The following is a 21365-nucleotide window of genomic DNA, read 5'->3' on the forward strand; positions in this document are numbered from 1 at the left end:
CAGGTTCCTTCAAACACTTCCACTCTCCATTGTATTTTATTTGGGTGGAGTTCCCCTTTAATGGAGAAGTGGGGTTTAGTGCTGTCATGTCATATAAGCCATGTGTATATATGTTCAGGTTTACAGCGGTTGCAGTAAAGCCGCCCCATTACCACCCTATGCAAACACCCTCTCCCGCCTCCCTCGTCCTGTGACGGGTCATCCAGCTCTGTGTCCAGTAATGTCCTCATCACGTAAACCAAGCAATACCTGGGACCGGCGGTGAGGCTCGGGGTGAGGAGCGGGGCTCGGGGGTGATGAGCGGGGCGAGGAGCGGAGCTCGGGGGTGAGGAGCGGGGCTCTGGGTGAGGAGCGGGGCTCGGGGGTGAGGAGCGAGGAGCGGAGCTCGGGGGTGAGGAGCGGGGTGAGGAGCGGGGTGAGGAGCGGAGCTCGGGGTGAGGAGCGGAGCTCGGGGTGAGGCTCGGGCTCGGGGGTGAGGAGCGGGGCTCGGGGGTGAGGAGCGGGGCTCGGGGGTGAGGAGCGGGGCTCGGGGGTGAGGAGCGGGGCTCGGGGGTGAGGAGCGGAGCTCGGGGGTGAGGAGCGGGGCTCGGGGGTGAGGAGCGGAGCTCGGGGGTGAGGAGCGGGTTCGGGGGTGAGGAGTGGGGCTCGGGGGTGAGGAGCGGGGCTCGGGGGTGAGGAGCGGGGCCTCGCACGTCTACCCTGTGCTGTAAAGTATATGTGTATGTATATATTAGTGTATGTTCATTGCTGCACCGGCAGCGTTCTCCGTTTCCTGTCTACACACTCCGAACTACTGTGATTAAACCTCCTGCAGTAATAGAACATTTATTATACAATCCATATCCCATTTATATTTACTACACAATAAAAAATATCTGAGAAAGTGTCCAGTCCATATTGTCTGTCTGACCAGCCGGGCCGTCCTTCTCCGGACTGGTCACTTTTTGGCTTTTAAGAACGGTTCATGGAGGGCGTCAAACAGTCTCTTAGCCTAAAGGATACAAAGAAAGCTTCATGAAGAACATCAGCAGCATGGAAACCCTGTCACTCTTCCTAATCTGTATTCATGGCGTCCTGGAGAGTTCATCTCATCAGCGATAATAAGAGAGCAGCAGCGATCACGTGATCGCCGCAGGTTCCACAACTCCAGCAAACTGCCGATTTGGCCGGGACTTGCTGTTGATTTCCTCTGCAGTGGCCACTACAGGGGAACTGTTGTATTACATTCGACTATTCAATGGCCATCCGAGTACTACCTGGTGGGATCCGGTGTGGCTCGGGGTGGTGTGGCTGAAAACACCGGTGGAGTTTATTACTAGACCTGGAGGAGGCGCTGGTTTCTTTTACGTTTCCCAAACCTTTTCTCTGCTGTCCCATATTGAAGATGCAGGGATCTCGGGGGAGGGGAAGGGACATACTACAGTGATTTAGCCGTATACAAAACTGGACTTACTTTTTGGGGTCCAAGTCCTGGACAAAGAGACAGATCTTCTCGAGATGCATGTGCAAGGTCCGCCAGCGTCTGCAGGGACAAGGTACATAGCGTCAGGGGTGAGGACATCAGCTTGTAGAGTCCTGGGCTTTAAACAGGTTTGTTTTGTGGGGTCCGACCCCCGCTGATCATCGGAATCATCAGAAACCCTTCAATGTTTATTATTGGTTATTAGCGGGCGTCGGGATCAAAGCAAAGCCAAAAACACTCCTGGGCGACATACCACGTAACGTAAAGACAGCCGCCAAGGGGGAGTATGGAGCGGGCGCAGCGACTGAGACACATACAGCAAACACATCACGGCCAGGATCAGAGGTTACTCATTAACCACTTAGATGCTGTGGTCAATACCGACCACGACATCTAGGCCGTAAAAAAAAATAAAAATAGGGGGGCGGCCGACCTGCGATTGCAGGGTGCCAATGGTGGTCGTGGCAGCCTGGGGGCGTAATGTGAGCCCAGCCAGAGGCAGTAAATGGCACAATACGCTGCAAAACACAAGTATTGCCGTACGTCGTACAAGCGATCCAATCATCTCTTTATCAAGTCCCTAGGGGGTCTAGTAAAACAACACAACGTAATTAGTATCGCTGCGTCCGTAAAAGTCCAGACTGTTCTAATATAACGTTATTTGACCCGCACGGTGAACGCTGGAAAAAATCCAATGAAAAAATACAGAATTGCTGTTCTTTTGGTCACTTTATCTCCCAAATATGGAAAAAGTGATCACAAAAAGTCACATGTACCCAAAACGGTATAAACTTCAGCTCAGCGCGCAAAAAAGAAGCCCTCCCACCGAGGAATCCACGGAAAAATAATAACGTTCTGGCTCCGAATACGACACAACTTTTTTTTAACAAATTGTTTTCTCTTTGCAAAACTGGTAAAATATATAAAAAAACGTCTATAAATTTGGTGTTTTCGGAACGGTATCGACCCGCAGAATTAAGTAACACGACGTTTTTACTGCACGGTGGATGTTGTAAAGACGAAAACCCAGAAACGGATGAGATCTCCTTATGATAAAGGTCGATGATCCGGATGTACAAACAAAGAGACGGAAAAGTCACAAACTGACCCCAAATGTGGTGAATAAGGTGACGCTGTCGGTCTTGTTGACGGACTTCACGGTGGTGACGCAGTCTGTGATCTGTAATAAACCAGAGAGAAAGTGAGTGACCGGAGCGCAGCGATCCAGCGCTGCCCCTCCCTGCCGGCTCCTCCCTCACTGCCGGCCCCTCCCTGCCGGCTCCTCCCGCGCTGCCCCTCACTGCCGGCTCCTCCCACGCTACCCCTCCCTGCCGGCTCTTCACTGCCAGCACCTCCCGCGCTGCCCCTCACTGCCGGCTCCTCCCTGCCGGCCCCTCACTGCCGACTCCCCCGTCTCACCCTGGATATCAGGTCACTTTCCAGCCTTTCCTTGAGGGCGTCCGCCGGCTTCTGTTCGTAGCATTTATACGTCTCCAGGTATCGTGCGGCCTCCTCTGGACTAGAAGAAACCAATATACAAAGGTCAGACCACGAGATCTCTGAAGGTTCCTGTCCCGTCTGGCACAAGACGTCGTTAGCAGCAGATCCTAATCACCGATCCTCGTGATAAGGGTCTGATCGCTGGGGGCCCCACTCCTCATTACTGTGGTTGTGAACGCAGCGGCAGTCCATCTTTCAATGTCTAGGATGGAGTCCGCCAAGCACTCCCGTTCCTTCTCACTGGGGGGTGCAGTTAGGAGAAAGGGGGGTTGGGACCACTGTTCTAGTGATGATTGGGGTTCCTGTGAGGTGTGGACTCCAGAGATCGGATTGGTTTTTCCAGCACCTCCCACAGATGATCGATCAGATTGAGATCTGGGAATTTTGAGACAAGTCATCACCTTGAACACTTTGCCACGTTGAACAATGTCTGCAGCGTGACGGGGGCTCTATCCTGCAGCGTGGCGGGGGCACTATCCTGCAGCGTGACGGGGGCACTATCGTGCAGCGTGGCGGGGGCACTATCCTGCAGCGTGGCGGGGGCACTATCCTGCAGCGTGGCGGGGGCACTATCCTGCAGCGTGGCGGGGGCACTATCCTGCAGCGTGGCGGGGGCACTATCCTGCAGCGTGGCGGGGGCACTATCCTGCAGCGTGACGGGGGCACTATCCTGCAGCGTGACGGGGGCACTATCCTGCAGTGTGGCGGGGGCACTATCCTGCAGCGTGGCGGGGGCACTATCCTGCAGCGTGGCGGGGGCATTATGATGCTGACAGAGGGCACTGCCATTAGGGAATAGCGCTGCCATGAAGGGGGGGGTCTGCAGCAATGTTTAGGTCGGGGGTACGTCTCACAGCCACATGAACGTCAGGACACAAGGTTTCCCGCAGAACATTGTCCAGATCAGCCTCCTGCCCCCGCTGGCTTGTCTTCCCATAATGCATCCTGCTGCCACCCCTTCCCAGATAAGTGACGCACACGTTGATTGATCAGACCCAGCGTCTTCCATTGCTCTCTCTGTTTACTTCTCCGCCATATTGGGTGCTCACCCGGACGACACCAGAGAAAACCCTGACACAGTTTACATTAAAATACTGAATCAAATCCTATAAACTGACGTGCCCCCCCCCCCCGTATTCTCCGCTGCCCCGGGGTAACATGTGACCGGACAGACTAGTGGCGCTCCCTCCTACCTCCAGCTCCGCCCCCCCCTCCCCCCGTATCCTCCGCTGCCCCGGGGTAACAGGAGACCGGACAGACTAGTGGCGCCCTCTCCTACCTCCAGCTCAGGATCAGCGCCCCCCCCGGATCCTCCGCTGCCCCGGGGTAACATGTGACCTGACAGGCTAGTGGCGCTCTCTCCTACCTCCAGCTCCGTGTCGTCCCCCCCGTATCCTCCGCTGCCCCAGGGTAACATGAGACCGGACAGACTAGTGGCGCTCTCTCCTACCTCCAGCTCCGTGTCGTCGTCCCCGTATCCTCCGCTGCCCCGGGGTAACATGTGACCGGACAGGCTAGTGGCGCTCTCTCCTACCTCCAGCTCCGTGTCGTCGTCCCCCGTATCCTCCGCTGCCCCGGGGTAACATGTGACCTGACAGGCTAGTGGCGCTCCCTCCTACCTCCAGCTCCGTCCCCCCCGTATCCTCCGCTGCCCCGGGGTAACATGTGACCGGACAGGCTAGTGGCACTCTCTCCTACCTCCAGCTCCGTGTCGTCGTCCCCCCCGTATCCTCCGCTGCCCCGGGGTAACATGTGACCTGACAGGCTAGTGGCACTCTCTCCTACCTCCAGCTCAGTGTCGTCGTCCCCCCCGTATCCTCCGCTGCCCCGGGGTAACATGTGACCTGACAGGCTAGTGGCGCTCTCTCCTACCTCCAGCTCCGTGTCATCGTCCCCCGTATCCTCCGCTGCCCCGGGGTAACATGTGACCTGACAGGCTAGTGGCGCTCCCTCCTACCTCCAGCTCCGTCCCCCCCGTATCCTCCGCTGCCCCGGGGTAACATGTGACCGGACAGGCTAGTGTCGCTCTCTCCTACCTCCAGCTCCGTGTCGTCGCCCCCCCCGTATCCTCCGCTGCCCCGGGGTAACATGTGACCTGACAGGCTAGTGGCGCTCTCTCCTACCTCCAGCTCAGTGTCGTCGTCCCCCCCGTATCCTCCGCTGCCCCGGGGTAACATGTGACCTGACAGGCTAGTGGCGCTCTCTCCTATCTCCAGCTCAGTGTCGTCGTCGTCCCCGTATCCTCCGCTGCCCCGGGGTAACATGTGACCTGACAGGCTAGTGGCGCTCTCTCCTACCTCCAGCTCAGTGTCCCCGACCCCGTATCCTCCGCTGCCCCGGGGTAACATGTGACCTGACAGGCTAGTGGCGCTCTCTCCTACCTCCAGCTCAGTGTCGTCGTCCCCCGTATCCTCCGCTGCCCCGGGGTAACATGAGACCGGACAGACTAGTGGCGCTCCCTCCTACCTCCAGCTCAGTGTCCGTTCCCCCCTGTATCCTCCGCTGCCCCGGGGTAATATGTGACCGGACAGGCTAGTGGTGCTCCCTCCTACCTCCAGCTCCGTCCCCCCCGTATCCTCCGCTGCCCCGGGGTAACATGTGACCGGACAGACTAGTGGCGCTCTCTCCTACCTCCAGCTCCGTCCCCCCCGTATCCTCCGCTGCCCCGGGGTAACATGAGACGGGACAGGCTAGTGGCGCTCTCTCCTGCTCCGCCCCCCCCCGTATCCTCCGCTGCCCCGGGGTAACATGTGACCGGACAGGCTAGTGGCACTCTCTCCTACATCCAGCGCCCCCCTCCCCCGTATCCTCCGCTGCTCCGGGGTAACATGTGACCGGACAGGCTAGTGGCGCTCTCTCCCACCTCCAGCTCCGTCCCCCCCGTATCCTCCGCTGCCCCGGGGTAACATGAGACCGGACAGGCTAGTGGCGCTCCCTCCTACCTCCAGCTCCGCCCCCCCGTATCCTCCGCTGCCCCGGGGTAACATGTGACCGGACAGGCTAGTGGCGCTCCCTCCTACCTCCAGCTCCGTCCCCCCCGTATCCTCCGCTGCCCCGGGGTAACATGAGACCGGACAGACTAGTGGCACTCTCTCCTGCTCCGCCCCCCCGTATCCTCCGCTGCCCCAGGGTAACATGAGACCGGACAGACTAGTGGCACTCTCTCCTGCTCCACCCCCCCCATATCCTCCGCTGCCCCGGGGTAACATGTGACCAGACAGGCTAGTGGCGCTCTCTCCTACATCCAGCGCCCCCTCCCCCGTATCCTCCGCTGCTCCGGGGTAACATGTGACCGGACAGGCTAGTGGCGCTCTCTCCCACCTCCAGCTCCGTCCCCCCCGTATCCTCCGCTGCCCCGGGGTAACATGTGACCGGACAGGCTAGTGGCGCTCTCTCCCACCTCCAGCTCCGTCCCCCCCCGTATCCTCCGCTGCCCCAGGGTAACATGAGACCAGACAGACTAGTGGCGCTCCCTCCTACCTCCAGCTCCGTCCCCCCCGTATCCTCCGCTGCCCTGGGGTAACATGAGACCGGACAGACTAGTGGCGCTTCCTCCTACCTACAGCTCCGTCCCCCCCGTATCCTCCGCTGCCCGGGGGTAACATGTGACCAGACAGACTAGTGGCGCTCCCTCCTACCTCCAGCTCAGGATCAGCGTGACGTCTGACAGGATACAGATCTTGGCCAACTCTTTCAGTGTAAAATGTGGGTCCTTCTGCAAAAATAAAGAGGGAACAAAATAATGTAAATGTGCCCCCTGCCCCCGAGTAACGGCGCGAACGTGTGTCTTACCACATCCACCAGCACCAGAAGAACGCGGAGAGCGTAGGACTGACCCAAAGATCGCAGCCGCGTGTGCACGTACTCCGGATTCAGGTTGTGATATCGCAAACTAGAAAAAGAAGAGAACATCGGACAACGGAACGGACGGTCAATAAATCCACAGACCGTAAATGACAACAACTCACACTGATCCGAGTATAAGAAGGGAACATCTATAGGCGGCAGCTCCGTTCTATACACTATATACAGGCTGTGGGAAACAATCATCTGCTGCCTGCAGTGGTGAAGAGCGGTATTGCAATTGACAGGCAGCGCTATGAGAACCTCATTTTACAAAGTGACTCAAACTTGGCAAAAAAAAGATTATACTTTATATGTTACTCACCTAAGAAAGAGGGCGCAACACGTCTCCCCCAGTAAATAATCCGGCACAATCTCTCCAAACTCCCAAGGTATATTCCGAACATGCTTAAGAAGTGGGTTCCCCCTCTGCAATAAAACGGGGCAGCGAGGTCAGAACAGAGAAGACGGACCTTTCATGGACTCAGCAACTTATTAATAGTGGAACAACTTCATCATTTACTGCCACTAGGTGTCGCCCTTCCTGTAATCTGCCATCCACCCCCGGCTGTCAAACAAAAGCTGACCCGATTATTACTGAAATCACTATGTGGGATCCTCAAAGATACAAGTGTCACAGAGCGGGAACTCCTCATAAACCAGGACCTGTACACTACCATTATAATATTATAATACTGCGGGTGTCACCACGTGATCGATGATCGGGTCACTCCCATTATAATACTGCAGGTGTCACCACGTGATCGATGATTGGGTCACTCCCATTATAATACTGCAGGTGTCGCCACGTGATCTATGATCGGGTCACTCACATTATAATACTGCAGGTGTCACCACGTGATCGATGATCGGGTCACTCCCATTATAATACTGCAGGTGTCGCCACGTGATCGATGATCGGGTCACTCACATTATAATACTGCAGGTGTCACCACGTGATCGATGATCGGGTCACTCCCATTATAATACTGCATGTGTCACCACGTGATCGATGATCGGGTCACTCCCATTATAATACTGCAGGTGTCACCACGTGATCGATGATCGGGTCACTCCCATTATAGTACTGCAGGTGTCACCACGTGATCGATGATCGGGTCACTCCCATTATAATACTGCAGGTTTCACCACGTGATCGATGATCGGGTCACTCCCATTATAATACTGCAGGTGTCGCCACGTGATCGATGATCGGGTCACTCACATTATAATACTGCAGGTGTCACCACGTGATCGATGATCGGGTCACTCCCATTATAATACTGCAGGTGTCGCCACGTGATCGATGATCGGGTCACTCACATTATAATACTGCAGGTGTCACCACGTGATCGATGATCGGGTCACTCCCATTATAATACTGCAGGTGTCACCACGTGATCGATGATAGGGTCACTCCCATTATAATACTGCAGGTGTCACCACGTGATCGATGATCGGGTCACTCCCATTATAATACTGCAGGTGTCACCACGTGATCGATGATCGGGTCACTCCCATTATAATACTGCAGGTGTCGCCACGTGATCGATGATCGGGTCACTCACATTATAATACTGCAGGTGTCACCACGTGATCGATGATCGGGTCACTCCCATTATAATACTGCAGGTGTCACCACGTGATCGATGATAGGGTCACTCCCATTATAATACTGCAGGTGTCACCACGTGATCGATGATCGGGTCACTCCCATTATAATACTGCAGGTGTCACCACGTGATCGATGATAGGGTCACTCCCATTATAATACTGCAGGTGTCACCACGTGATCGATGATCGGGTCACTCACATTATAATACTGCAGGTGTCACCACGTGATCGATGATCGGGTCACTCACATTATAATACTGCAGGTGTCACCACGTGATCGATGATCGGGTCACTCACATTATAATACTGCAGGTCAAACACCCCTCATTTGTGTCATCATGTGATTGATGATCGGGCTACCTGTAGTTGTGTCATCACGTAACCACGCCCCCCAGTGTTCCTAGTGATCGTGTCATCACGTAACCAAGCCCCCCCAGTGTTCCTAGTGATCATGTGTCATTACATAACCACGCCCCCCAGTGTTCCTAGTGATCATGTGTCATCACGTAACCACGCCCTCAAGCGTTCCTAGTGATCGTGTCATTACATAACCACGCCCCCCAGTGTTCCTAGTGATCATGTGTCATTACATAACCACGCCCCCAGTGTTCCAAGTGATCATGTGTCATCACGTAACCACGCACTCAAGCGTTCCTAGTGATCGTGTCATTACATAACCACGCCCCCCAGTGATAATGTGTCATCACGTAACCACGCCCCCAAGCATTCCTAGTGATCATGTCATCACGTAACCACGCCCCCAAGCGTTCCTAGTGCTCATGTGTCATGTAACCACGCCCCCCCCAGTGTTCCTAGTGATCATGTGTCATTAGATAACCATACCCAGTGTTCCTAGTGATCATGTGTCATTACATAACCACGCCCCCAGTGTTCCTAGTGATCGTGTCATTACATAACCACACCCCCAGTGTTCCTAGTGATCATGTGTCATTACATAACCACGCCCCCAGTGTTCCTAGTGATCATGTGCCATTACATAACCACGCCCCCAGTGTTCCTAGTGATCATGTGTCATTACATAACCACGCCCCCCAGTGTTCCTAGTGATCGTGTCATTACATAACCACGCCCCCCAGTGTTCCTAGTGATCGTGTCATTACATAACCACGCCCCCCAGTGTTCCTAGTGATCGTGTCATTACATAACCATGCCCCCCAGTGTTCCTAGTGATCATGTGTCAGAACATAACCACACCCCCAGTGATCATGTGTCATTACATAACCACGCCCCTCCAGTGTTCCTAGTGATCTTGTGTCATTACATAACCACGCCCCCATGCCTTCTTAGTGATCATGTGTCATTACATAACCACGCCCCCCAGTGTTCCTAGTGATCGTGTCATTACATAACCACGCCCCCCAGTGTTCCTAGTGATCGTGTCATTACATAACCATGCCCCCCAGTGTTCCTAGTGATCGTGTCATTACATAACCATGCCCCCCAGTGTTCCTAGTGATCATGTGTCAGAACATAACCACACCCCCAGTGATCATGTGTCATTACATAACCACGCCCCTCCAGTGTTCCTAGTGATCTTGTGTCATTACATAACCACGCCCCCATGCCTTCTTAGTGATCATGTGTCATCACGTAACCACACCCCCAGTGTTCCTAGTGATCATGTGTCATTACATAACCACGCCCCCCAGTGATCATGTGGCATTACATAACCACGCCCCCCAGTGATCATGTGGCATTACATAACCACGCCCCCAGTGTTCCTAGTGATCATGTGTCATTACATAACCACGCCCCCCAGTGTTCCTAGTGATCATGTGTCATCACGTAACCACGCCCTCAAGCGTTCCTAGTGATCGTGTCATTACATAACCACGCCCCCCAGTGTTCCTAGTGATCATGTGTCATTACATAACCACGCCCCCAGTGTTCCAAGTGATCATGTGTCATCACGTAACCACGCACTCAAGCGTTCCTAGTGATCGTGTCATTACATAACCACGCCCCCCAGTGATAATGTGTCATCACGTAACCACGCCCCCAAGCATTCCTAGTGATCATGTCATCACGTAACCACGCCCCTCCAGTGTTCCTAGTGATCATGTGTCATTACATAACCACGCCCCCCCCAGTGTTCCTAGTGATCATGTGTCACCGGGGGAGGAGTGTATAATATTTTTTTGTTTCAAGGTGCAAAGTTGTTTTTTCCCCTTTTAGTTGCCATTTTTGCTGTGGAACTGCAGAAAAAAAACCGTGGCATTTACCATTTGTTTCTAATTTTTTTCTTCCTATTAAAGTCAATGGGGAAAATCTGCAACAAATGCGCAACTATTCCGCAGCCTAAATTGACACGTTCCGAATGAAAAATTCTTCAGCGCAAGTCAATTCCTGCCCCACGTGGAGGAGAATCCGCAGCAAATATCTAGAGGAAGGAAAATGCTGATACACTGCGTTCTCTACGTCACCTGTCGAGGGCTGACCACAATGCCGCTCCTCCCGCCTCCAGGCCGAACACCTGGGATGGATGAAGCGGCCACATTCTGCGGGTTCTCCTTTTCATCGTGAGTCCTCAGTTTCAGGCCGGGGGATGGGCTCTCACATTGGGATTTTGATTCTGGGTCTAAATCGGTCGCGAGTTTTAAGCCCAAATGCAACTTTTCACACGGAGGTTTCTGTCCTGAGTCCGGACCCGACTTCTGCCCTGGAGGTCTCCGCTCAGGAGCTTTCTGAAAAATGTAATCTGCATAACTCCCAGATGACCCCACAGCGGACGGCTGAATGGCTGCCGGGGCCTGAAACAGGGAACGTACCTATAAAAGAACAACTGAAACCTCGTAAAAACATAGTGGACAAGTCATATCATGAATGGCCCCACAAAAGATGACAACTACGTGGAGGTAGAGGACGGGGTCATACCGTTACAAGGAAAAGGACGGGGTCATACCGTTACAAGGAAAAGGACGGGGTCATACCGTTACAAGGAAAAGGACGGGGTCATACCGTTACAAGGAAAAGGACGGGGTCATACCGTTACAAGGAAAAGGACGGGGTCATACCGTTACAAGGAAAAGGACGGGGTCATACCGTTACAAGGAAAAGGACGGGTCATACCGTTACAAGGAAAAGGACGGGGTCATACCGTTACAAGGAAAAGGACGGGGTCATACCGTTACAAGGAAAAGGACGGGGTCATACCGTTACAAGGAAAAGGACGGGGTCATACCGTTACAAGGAAAAGGACGGGGTCATACCGTTACAAGGAAAAGGACGGGGTCATACCGTTACAAGGAAAAGGACGGGTCATACCGTTACAAGGAAAAGGACGGGGTCATACCGTTACAAGGAAAAGGACGGGGTCATACCGTTACAAGGAAAAGGACGGGGTCATACCGTTACAAGGAAAAGGACGGGGTCATACCGTTACAAGGAAAAGGACGGGTCATACCGTTACAAGGAAAAGGACGGGGTCATACCGTTACAAGGAAAAGGACGGGGTCATACCGTTACAAGGAAAAGGACGGGGTCATACCGTTACAAGGAAAAGGACGGGTCATACCGTTACAAGGAAAAGGACGGGGTCATACCGTTACAAGGAAAAGGACGGGGTCATACCGTTACAAGGAAAAGGACGGGGTCATACCGTTACAAGGAAAAGGACGGGGTCATACCGTTACAAGGAAAAGGACGGGGTCATACCGTTACAAGGAAAAGGACGGGGTCATACCGTTACAAGGAAAAGGACGGGGTCATACCGTTACAAGGAAAAGGACGGGGTCATACCGTTACAAGGAAAAGGACGGGGTCATACCGTTACAAGGAAAAGGACGGGGTCATACCGTTACAAGGAAAAGGAAGGGAATGACCGGATTACTTATAAAATGTGGTGTGATTGGAGTCACAGTTATAGACAAACACAATGTAACTAAACTAACACCTGGACCGGGAGATTGGGTTTCACAGGTGCTTTGCCCAACAAATAAAGGCACACACAGCCTGGTTACTGACCAATCGGTTCTTCTCAATAAAGATTGGTTAGTGTGAACTATGCCGCAATCAGATTTGATCAGGACACAGAGTTACTCCGACCCCAGCAGTGGCGGCAGGCGTGTGGCCGTGTATTACAGCCGTCCACCACATAGTGGCAGCGTGGCACTGCAATCACCTTGACTTAATAGGGGCCTCAACTATCCGTTGATGTATTATTAAGTCAACATGCGGTAAGGGGTTACGCCTACGCCTGCGCTCACCCTGTCTTTTTGCCCTTGATACAAATGGGGAAAAAAACAAAAACTCAAAAAACCCTTGAGAAAAAAAATAAAATGGCGCACCACCACGAGTCCGGATCCCCCTTAGGATCAATTTCCAAACATTTTTCTGGTCCGAATGGTCCAAAGGAAATGGTGAAGGACCTTCAAAGATCAGCTACCAAAGTGTCTACATCCACCATTAAGAGAGTCCCACATTGCCATGCCCTGAAAGAAGCCCAGGACCTCCAGGACCGGAATAAAACAGCCAGACGGACGTCCGCAGGTGGTGCAAGTCTCGGGGGTGCTGGATCTCACTGAAGAGTCACTGCTCACGTGTCATAAAGACAAGCCAGTTGTGATCAGTGGGAATACGGGTCCACGGGCCACTGCTGGGAAGGGGCACACCATGATTCGGCCCATCTTCATCTCTCCACATGCCCCAAGTGTTGCAGAGTAAAGAATAACGCCTCCGCACCTTGTACCCCTTTGTTCTAGCAAACGTTGGAGGTCTCGGCACCCGAACTCCCACCGATCACAACTTCATGTCTATAATGGTCAGAAGTTTCTTTATATTAAAGGGCCACATTAGAGTATAAAGTCTCCGTGACAAGGGAGAAGAGACATCGTCCGGCGTCATGTAGAACAATCTGAGGGCCGGGCCAGAGGAACCACTGACTGGAGAACTCCACAATCAAGATAGGAGTCTGCGGGCTGAGGAGACGGGGAGAGGGGCCGCAAGATGGGCCACGCCTGCTCATGGGTCGGCTTGTCTGACTGGAGATGTTACCAGCGAGCGGGAGAGATCGAGGAGCGGGAGGCTGTCATGGTAAGCCACATGGCTCTCCTCGTCATGGTTATAGGGCCCAAGGCCCGGGGCATTTCTTCTCCCGTTTCTCGTCTGAGCTTGAATATCTGCCCGTGTAAAAGGGCTCTCATGTTGTCTTACTCGGGGGGCACCGATAATCAACGCAGGTATAACATTAATAACATTGTCCCAGCATGCATGTGTTATTAATAGGGGGCGGGACCTGCCGGAACAAAGGATCGGCATGATGATCCCAACACCCCGAAACATCTAACATCGGGGAACCGGCTGACCACACCCGACTAATAACCACATGTACACGTCAGTCGTGACCCTGGCACCCGGCGGGCACTGTATATGGGCGGCTGTAGATTATAGCGATCACGTTTCCTCACCGGGACCCCCGCAGGTTCCTCAGAGGGAATGATGAAGCGCTTGTTCTCGCCTTCGGCTGGTCCTCTCGGGATCTCCATCTTCAGGCTGATTAAGGAGAACTCGTCGGGATCTAGAAAAGTGAAGATAGTGACGGAGTGTTCCCCATAAAACAACAACTCTACAGAATCCTCTCTTATAACTCTACATTGTGCCGTTCCTCTGTTATTCCTCCTAGAAATTTATGAATAAATTGCCAACTTGGTGTTACCAGTTAGGGGTGTCTCTAACATTGTCCAATCAGGGCTGACAGTGAGACTGTAGGGACACGCCCCTTTGACAAGGGGAATGCTCTGTGTACCTGGCAGGATGAGAGTCCTGACCGGGGAGTCCCCATTATTAACTCTGAATTTGTACCACTTCAAGGACCGGTCCACTCTCCTGACACGTCTGTTTCGGTAAATACTTCAGAATATAACAATTTTGGAACATATTTTCTTAGAGCTCTGAGTTGGGCTGTCCCTCTGTTATTCCTCCTAAAAATGTGAGAATATATAGACAACTGAGTGTTCGCCTTTCTCTTGACAAAGGGGCGTGTCCTACAGCCTATGTCAGCACTGATTGGTCAGTGTCAGTCTGTGTAGGGACACACCCCCAACCGGTAACACCCAGTTGTCAATTTATTCATATATTTCTAGGAGGAATAACAGAGGAATGGCACAATGTAGAGTTCTAAGAACAGTTGCTCCAGAATTATTATTTCATGGGGAATAGAAGTATTTAGTAAAACGGACGTGTCAGGAGAGGGACCGCTCCTCTTTAAAGAGATATTCCCATCTGAAGTTGCGAGCTTTCTACAATGTAGAGCGCAGCACGCGCGGGGGCCCCCTCGTTACCAGGCTGTATAAGGAATCACGAGGACCGCCATATGAAGATCCTATAAATAGTATCCCCGCTGATCATGAAGTAGCGGGTGTCCAGGGGATCGGTCACTAGTGCGCCTCTTTATACAAACACTCCGGAAAGCTGGACGTTTTTTTTTTTGCAGCGCATGTTCAAAGCCTACAAGTCCCAGCATCCTCCTCTTCCCCCTCCAGCCAATGAGACCACGCCTTTCACACACGTGACCTGAGATGCGCCTAAACCCCTCCCCTTTTCCCACGCATCACCGGTGACTCCCCGACACGCCCGCCCCATTCCAACACATGACCAAAGACGCGCCGGCATAAACACAGACTATACATGGATAATCTTACCATCGCCGTGGTGACATCCGATCCTGGCAACGCTCCCGCGCCTCCTCTCATGGGTGCCGCCTCCTTGCTCCGCGGCCGTCCCACAAGCGGAAGGAGTCAGTTTCCCTCTTGGTGTAATATTCCCTGCAACAAAAATACTGAGCAACGTCAAACGTGTGGTGGAGGCCCGATCCGCTACACCGCACCGATCCGCTACACCGCACCGATCCGCTACACCGCACCGATCCGCTACACCGCACCGATCCGCTACACCGCACCGATCCGCTACACCGCACCGATCCGCTACACCGCACCGATCCGCTACACCGGCCCGATCCGTTACACCGACCCGATCCGCTACACCGGCCCGATCCGCTACACCGGCCCGATCCGTTACACCGGCCCGATCCGCTACACCGGCCCGATCCGCTACACCGGCCCGATCCGCTACACCGGCCCGATCCGCTACACCGGCCCGATCCGCTACACCGGCCCGATCCGCTACACCGGACCGATCCGCTACACCGGACCGATCCGCGACACGGGACCGATCCGCGACACCGGACCGATCCGCGACACCGGACCGATCCGCTACACCGGACCGATCCGCTACACCGGACCGATCCCCTACACCGGACCGATCCACGACACCGGCCCGATCCACGACACCGGCCCGATCCGAAGGAGTCAGTTTCCCTCTTGGTGTAATATTCCCTGCAACAAAAATACTGAGCAACGTCAAACATGTGGTGGAGGCCCGATCCGCTACACCGGCCCGATCCGCTACACCGGCCCGATCCGCTACACCGCACCGATCCGCTACACCGCACAGATCCGCTACACCGCACAGATCCGCTACACCGCACAGATCCGCTACACCGCACCGATCCGCTACACCGCACCGATCCGCTACACCGCACAGATCCGCTACACCGCACCGATCCGCTACACCGGCCCGATCCGCTACACCGGCCCGATCCGCTACACCGCACCGATCCGCTACACCGGCCCGATCCGCTACACCGGCCCGATCCGCTACACCGGCCCGATCCGCTACACCGCACCGATCCGCTACACCGCACAGATCCGCTACACCGCACAGATCCGCTACACCGCACAGATCCGCTACACCGCACCGATCCGCTACACCGCACCGATCCGCTACACCGCACAGATCCGCTACACCGCACCGATCCGCTACACCGGCCCGATCCGCTACACCGGCCCGATCCGCTACACCGCACCGATCCGCTACACCGCACCGATCCGCTACACCGCACAGATCCGCTACACCGCACCGATCCGCTACACCGCACCGATCCGCTACACCGCACCGATCCGCTACACCGGCCCGATCCGCTACACCGCACCGATCCGCTACACCGCACAGATCCGCTACACCGCACCGATCCGCTACACCGGCCCGATCCGCTACACCGCACCGATCCGCTACACCGCACCGATCCGCTACACCGCACCGATCCGCTACACCGCACCGATCCGTTACACCGCCCCGCTACACCGCACCGATCCGCTACACCGCACCGATCCGCTACACCGCACCGATCCGCTACACCGCACCGATCCGCTACACCGCACCGATCCGCTACACCGCACCGATCCGTTACACCGCCCCGCTACACCGCACCAATCCGCTACACCGCACCGATCCGCTACACCGCACCGATCCGCTACACCGCACCGATCCGCTACACCGCACCGATCCGCTACACCGCACCGATCCGTTACACCGCCCCGCTACACCGCACCAATCCGCTACACCGCACCGATCCGCTACACCGCACCGATCCGCTACACCGCACCGATCCGCTACACCGCACCGATCCGCTACACCGCACCGATCCGCTACACCGCACCGATCCGCTACACCGCACCGATCCGCTACACCGCACCGATCCGCTACACCGCACCGATCCGCTACACCGCACAGATCCGCTACACCGCACAGAACCGCTACACCGCACCGATCCGCTACACCGCACCGATCCGTTACACCGCACCGATCCGCTACACCGCACCGATCCGCTACACTGCACCGGTCCGCTACACCGCACCGATCCGCTACACCGCACCGATCCGCTACACCGCACCGATCCGCTACACCGGCCCGATCCACGACACAGGACCGATCCACGACACAGGACCGATCCACGACACAGGACCGATCTACCGCGTTTCACCCCTTAGATGCCACGGTCAATAGCGACCATAACATCTAAGTGGTTTAACCGGGAGGGAGCTCTGTCACACACACGGCGCTATTGTGGGGTGACGATGGTTTCCATAGCAACCGGGAGTCTAATAAAAAAAAAACCCCGGGTCTGCCATCAGTGTATGACTATTAGGTCCTACAGAAGTGCGGCCGGCCGTGTGTTATAAAAGCCACAAAACGATCGCATCGTGGAAAAAGATCAAGACATTTTATAATAAATCATGAAAAATTCCACGTAAAAAAACATGAAAAACTCACTTTATCCGCTTTATTATGAAAAGGTTTCAAAAATAATCGACATGTATTTGGTATGATCGCCTCCGCAACGACCCGAACCATAAAACCGCTACGTTATTTGACCCACACGGCGAACGCCATAAAAAACATGGCTGTCATTAAGGCCCAAAATATGCCGGTCAGTTAAGGGTTAAACACCCCCCCCATATACTACTGGGCCCTGACTTGGGCTGGGAAAGGGATAATAGATATCGCATTAATACCCAGCCTCTTTGCATTCTGGGACTTGTAGTCCCGCTCCCCCTCGCGTGCAGCACAATAAATATAATAATACTGTCAATAATAATGACCCCAGTAGAGCCCCTCCCCCCATGTTATATAATAACAATATTACAGTTCATTTCTCACCTCACTCTGTCAATTCCCCGGCAGCCGCACACAACTACATCCGGGTAAACAGGAAGTCGGGTTACAGCGCATGCTGGGAAGCGTAGTCGTATGTTTACTAGCGACGGCCATGTTTGTACACGCAAAACGCCTTAAGTCGGCCATGTTGGTACACCTCCGGGAATCGATTGAAACCAGGTCCAGGGAAGAGTCATTCTCGGAGGATTGTTATATAAGTAGCAACATGGAACATACAATGAGTTTGAGTGGTGTCCATTACTGAAACTACGTCCTTCATGTTCATAGATAGTTATACAGCAATAATGCCCAGAGCAACCAATCAGACTCCAGCTTTCATAGTGTCAAAGCAGGTAAACAAATGAAAGCTGAAATCTGATTGGTTACTTTTGCTAACGCTGCCATTGTACGCCAGAGCAAAATAATTGAAATCTTTTATTCCATTAAGCTTATTTTTTGTATCTCCCTGTCCTGAATACCGGTCCGTTACGAGGACGTTACGAGCGCTAATGTATTTAATACCTTTTATTCATTGTTTTAGGGGCATAATGGGAAAAAAAAATGACGCCATTCTTTGCTAATGGTTTTTATAGTTTTCCTGTGCGCTATAAATATGTTCGCTACGATTACAAAAGAATACAAATGTATAGCAATAAAATAATGCCAGAATAACCGTTTTCTGTTCGTCCCTCCCACAAAACGTAATAAAAAGGAATCAAAAAGTCCAATGTGCCCAAAATGGTACCAGGCAGCGGCGATAAAAGGAACACGTGGCGGCTCAAAGAGTGCGTTTCTGCTGCGTCAACCATTGATTACAGAGAAGTACACGCCTCCTGCAGATTTCCAGCGTTTTTTGCTGCGTTTCCGCTCCGTAAACGCTGTACAAGCCGCAACACAAATCTCTTGTGGAATTTCTGCTCCGCATTGAAGTCTATGAGCCAAACACGCGGCGTCTCCGCACCGGACGTGCAGCATAAACCGTCAGGCTGCGGGATTGAAAGTCGCCCAGCAGAACGCTTTCCACTCGACTTTTCTGCGGTTTTTTTCGCAGCGCGGGCCGGAGATTTTCTGAACCTCATTCACTTTACTGCTACTGGAAACGCTGCGGAAATTCTGGAACGTTCACGCAATGTGGGAACTCGGACGTTAAAGAAACGGCTGTCACGCGGACGCATGTATCTCAGCGGAGCCGCCGTCTCAGTGGACCGTGTGAGGGGCCGTTGTAAACATGTCCTGTTTGCTTCCGTTTTCACGGATCCCTCAACAGACTCAACTCTATCCGTGAAAACGGATCCCGCGCGGGTGCAACTCGGACGTGAGTAGAGCAACGGAGATCTTACAGGATCGTTCACACACATGAAGTAGCGCATGTGAAGGACGGTTTATTCGCTTATATTCTCTGTATTACATGACATTCTGGATTATCAAGCAGGAGGCCGGATTATAAGATCTGTATTCTCCATATCGTAATGACCTTTCCTCTTCATACATCCATGCTAGCGGGAGGACTTCATACATCCATGGTGGCGGGTTGGCTTCATGCATCCATGGTAGTGGGTGGGCTTCATACATCCATGGTAACGGGTGGGCTTCATGCATCCATGGTGGCGGGTTGGCTTCATGCATCCATGGTAGCGGGTGGGCTTCATACATCTATGGTAGCGGGTGGGCTTCATGCATCCATGGTAGCGGGTGGTCTTCATACATCCATGGTAGCGGGTAGGCTTCATACATCCATGGCAGCGGGAGGGCTTCATGCATCCATGGTAGCGGGTGGGCTTCATACATCCATGGCAGCGGGAGGGCTTCATGCATCCATGGTAGCGGGTGGGCTTCATACATCCATGGCAGCGGGTAGGCTTCATACATCCATGGTAGCGGGTGGTCTTCATACATCCATGGTAGCGGGTGGTCTTCATACATCCATGGCAGCGGGAGGGCTTCATGCATCCATGGTAGCGGGTGGGCTTCATACATCCATGGCAGCGGGAGGGCTTCATGCATCCATGGTAGCGGGTGGTCTTCATACATCCATGGTAGCGGGTAGGCTTCATACATCCATGGTAGCGGGTGGTCTTCATACATCCATGGTAGCGGGTGGGCTTCATACATCCATGGTAGCGGGTGGTCTTCATACATCCATGGTAGCGGGTGGGCTTCATACATCCATGGTAGCGGGTAGGCTTCATACATCCATGGCAGCGGGAGGGCTTCATGCATCCATGGTAGCGGGTGGGCTTCATACATCCATGGCAGCGGGAGGGCTTCATACATCCATGGTAGCGGGTGGTCTTCATACATCCATGGTAGCGGGTAGGCTTCATACATCCATGGCAGCGGGAGGGCTTCATACATCCATGGTAGCAGGTGGGCTTCATACATCCATGGTAGCGGGTGGTCTTCATACATCCATGGTAGCGTGTGGGCTTCATACATCCATGGTGGCGGGTTGGCTTCATGCATCCATGGTAGTGGGTGGGCTTCATACATCCATGGTAGCGGGTGAGCTTCATGCATCCATGGTAGCGGGTGGTCTTCATACATCCATGGTAGCGGGTAGGCTTCATACATCCATGGCAGCGGTAGGGCTTCATACATCCATGGTAGCGGGTGGTCTTCATACATCCATGGTAGCGGGTGGGCTTCATACATCCATGGTAGCGGGTAGGCTTCATACATCCATGGCAGCGGGAGGGCTTCATGCATCCATGGTAGCGGGTGGGCTTCATACATCCATGGTAGCGGGTGGTCTTCATACATCCATGGTAGCGGGTGGGCTTCATACATCCATGGTAGCGGGTAGGCTTCATACATCCATGGCAGCGGGAGGGCTTCATGCATCCATGGTAGCGGGTGGGCTTCATACATCCATGGCAGCGGGAGGGCTTCATACATCCATGGTAGCGGGTGGTCTTCATACATCCATGGTAGCGGGTAGGCTTCATACATCCATGGCAGCGGGAGGGCTTCATACATCCATGGTAGCAGGTGGGCTTCATACATCCATGGTAGCGGGTGGTCTTCATACATCCATGGTAGCGTGTGGGCTTCATACATCCATGGTGGCGGGTTGGCTTCATGCATCCATGGTAGTGGGTGGGCTTCATACATCCATGGTAGCGGGTGAGCTTCATGCATCCATGGTAGCGGGTGGTCTTCATACATCCATGGTAGCGGGTAGGCTTCATACATCCATGGCAGCGGTAGGGCTTCATACATCCATGGTAGCGGGTGGTCTTCATACATCCATGGTAGCGGGTGGGCTTCATACATCCATGGTAGCGGGTAGGCTTCATACATCCATGGCAGCGGGAGGGCTTCATGCATCCATGGTAGCGGGTGGGCTTCATACATCCATGGTAGCGGGTGGTCTTCATACATCCATGGTAGCGGGTAGGCTTCATACATCCATGGCAGCGGGAGGGCTTCATAC

The 21365-nt window shown here is 53.8% G+C and overlaps 2 protein-coding genes across 4 annotated transcripts; one reads left to right on the forward strand and one right to left on the reverse strand.

Annotated features, from left to right (window-relative positions):
* Window positions 1-799: 799 nt before the first annotated feature.
* ERCC1 (ERCC excision repair 1, endonuclease non-catalytic subunit) lies at window positions 800-17997 on the reverse strand. Of its 3 annotated transcripts, none has more exons than XM_075842283.1 (11): window positions 17936-17997; window positions 15079-15201; window positions 13846-13955; window positions 10864-11124; window positions 7131-7234; window positions 6755-6854; window positions 6601-6677; window positions 2882-2981; window positions 2571-2642; window positions 1454-1522; window positions 800-991 (listed from the first exon to the last, which is right to left on the reverse strand). In XM_075842283.1, the coding sequence occupies exons 3-11, from the start codon at window positions 13921-13923 to the stop codon at window positions 938-940; spliced, it is 915 nt and encodes a 304-aa protein (XP_075698398.1). In that variant the 5' UTR covers window positions 13924-13955; window positions 15079-15201; window positions 17936-17997; the 3' UTR covers window positions 800-937. The 3 variants fall into 3 exon arrangements, with proteins under 3 accessions (XP_075698398.1, XP_075698397.1, XP_075698399.1); XM_075842282.1 differs by having other exon boundaries at window positions 10864-11208; XM_075842284.1 differs by lacking the exon at window positions 17936-17997 and adding an exon at window positions 17791-17841 and having other exon boundaries at window positions 10864-11208.
* On the forward strand, window positions 15802-19255 carry LOC142663106 (uncharacterized). Its single transcript, XM_075841406.1, has 2 exons — window positions 15802-16801; window positions 18984-19255. Exons 1-2 carry the CDS (start codon window positions 15802-15804, stop codon window positions 19253-19255), a joined length of 1272 nt encoding a protein of 423 aa, XP_075697521.1.
* Window positions 19256-21365: the final 2110 nt, after the last annotated feature.

Source organism: Rhinoderma darwinii, chromosome 11 (assembly GCF_050947455.1).
Source record: "Rhinoderma darwinii isolate aRhiDar2 chromosome 11, aRhiDar2.hap1, whole genome shotgun sequence".
In the NCBI taxonomy this organism is placed as follows: domain Eukaryota; kingdom Metazoa; phylum Chordata; class Amphibia; order Anura; family Rhinodermatidae; genus Rhinoderma; species Rhinoderma darwinii.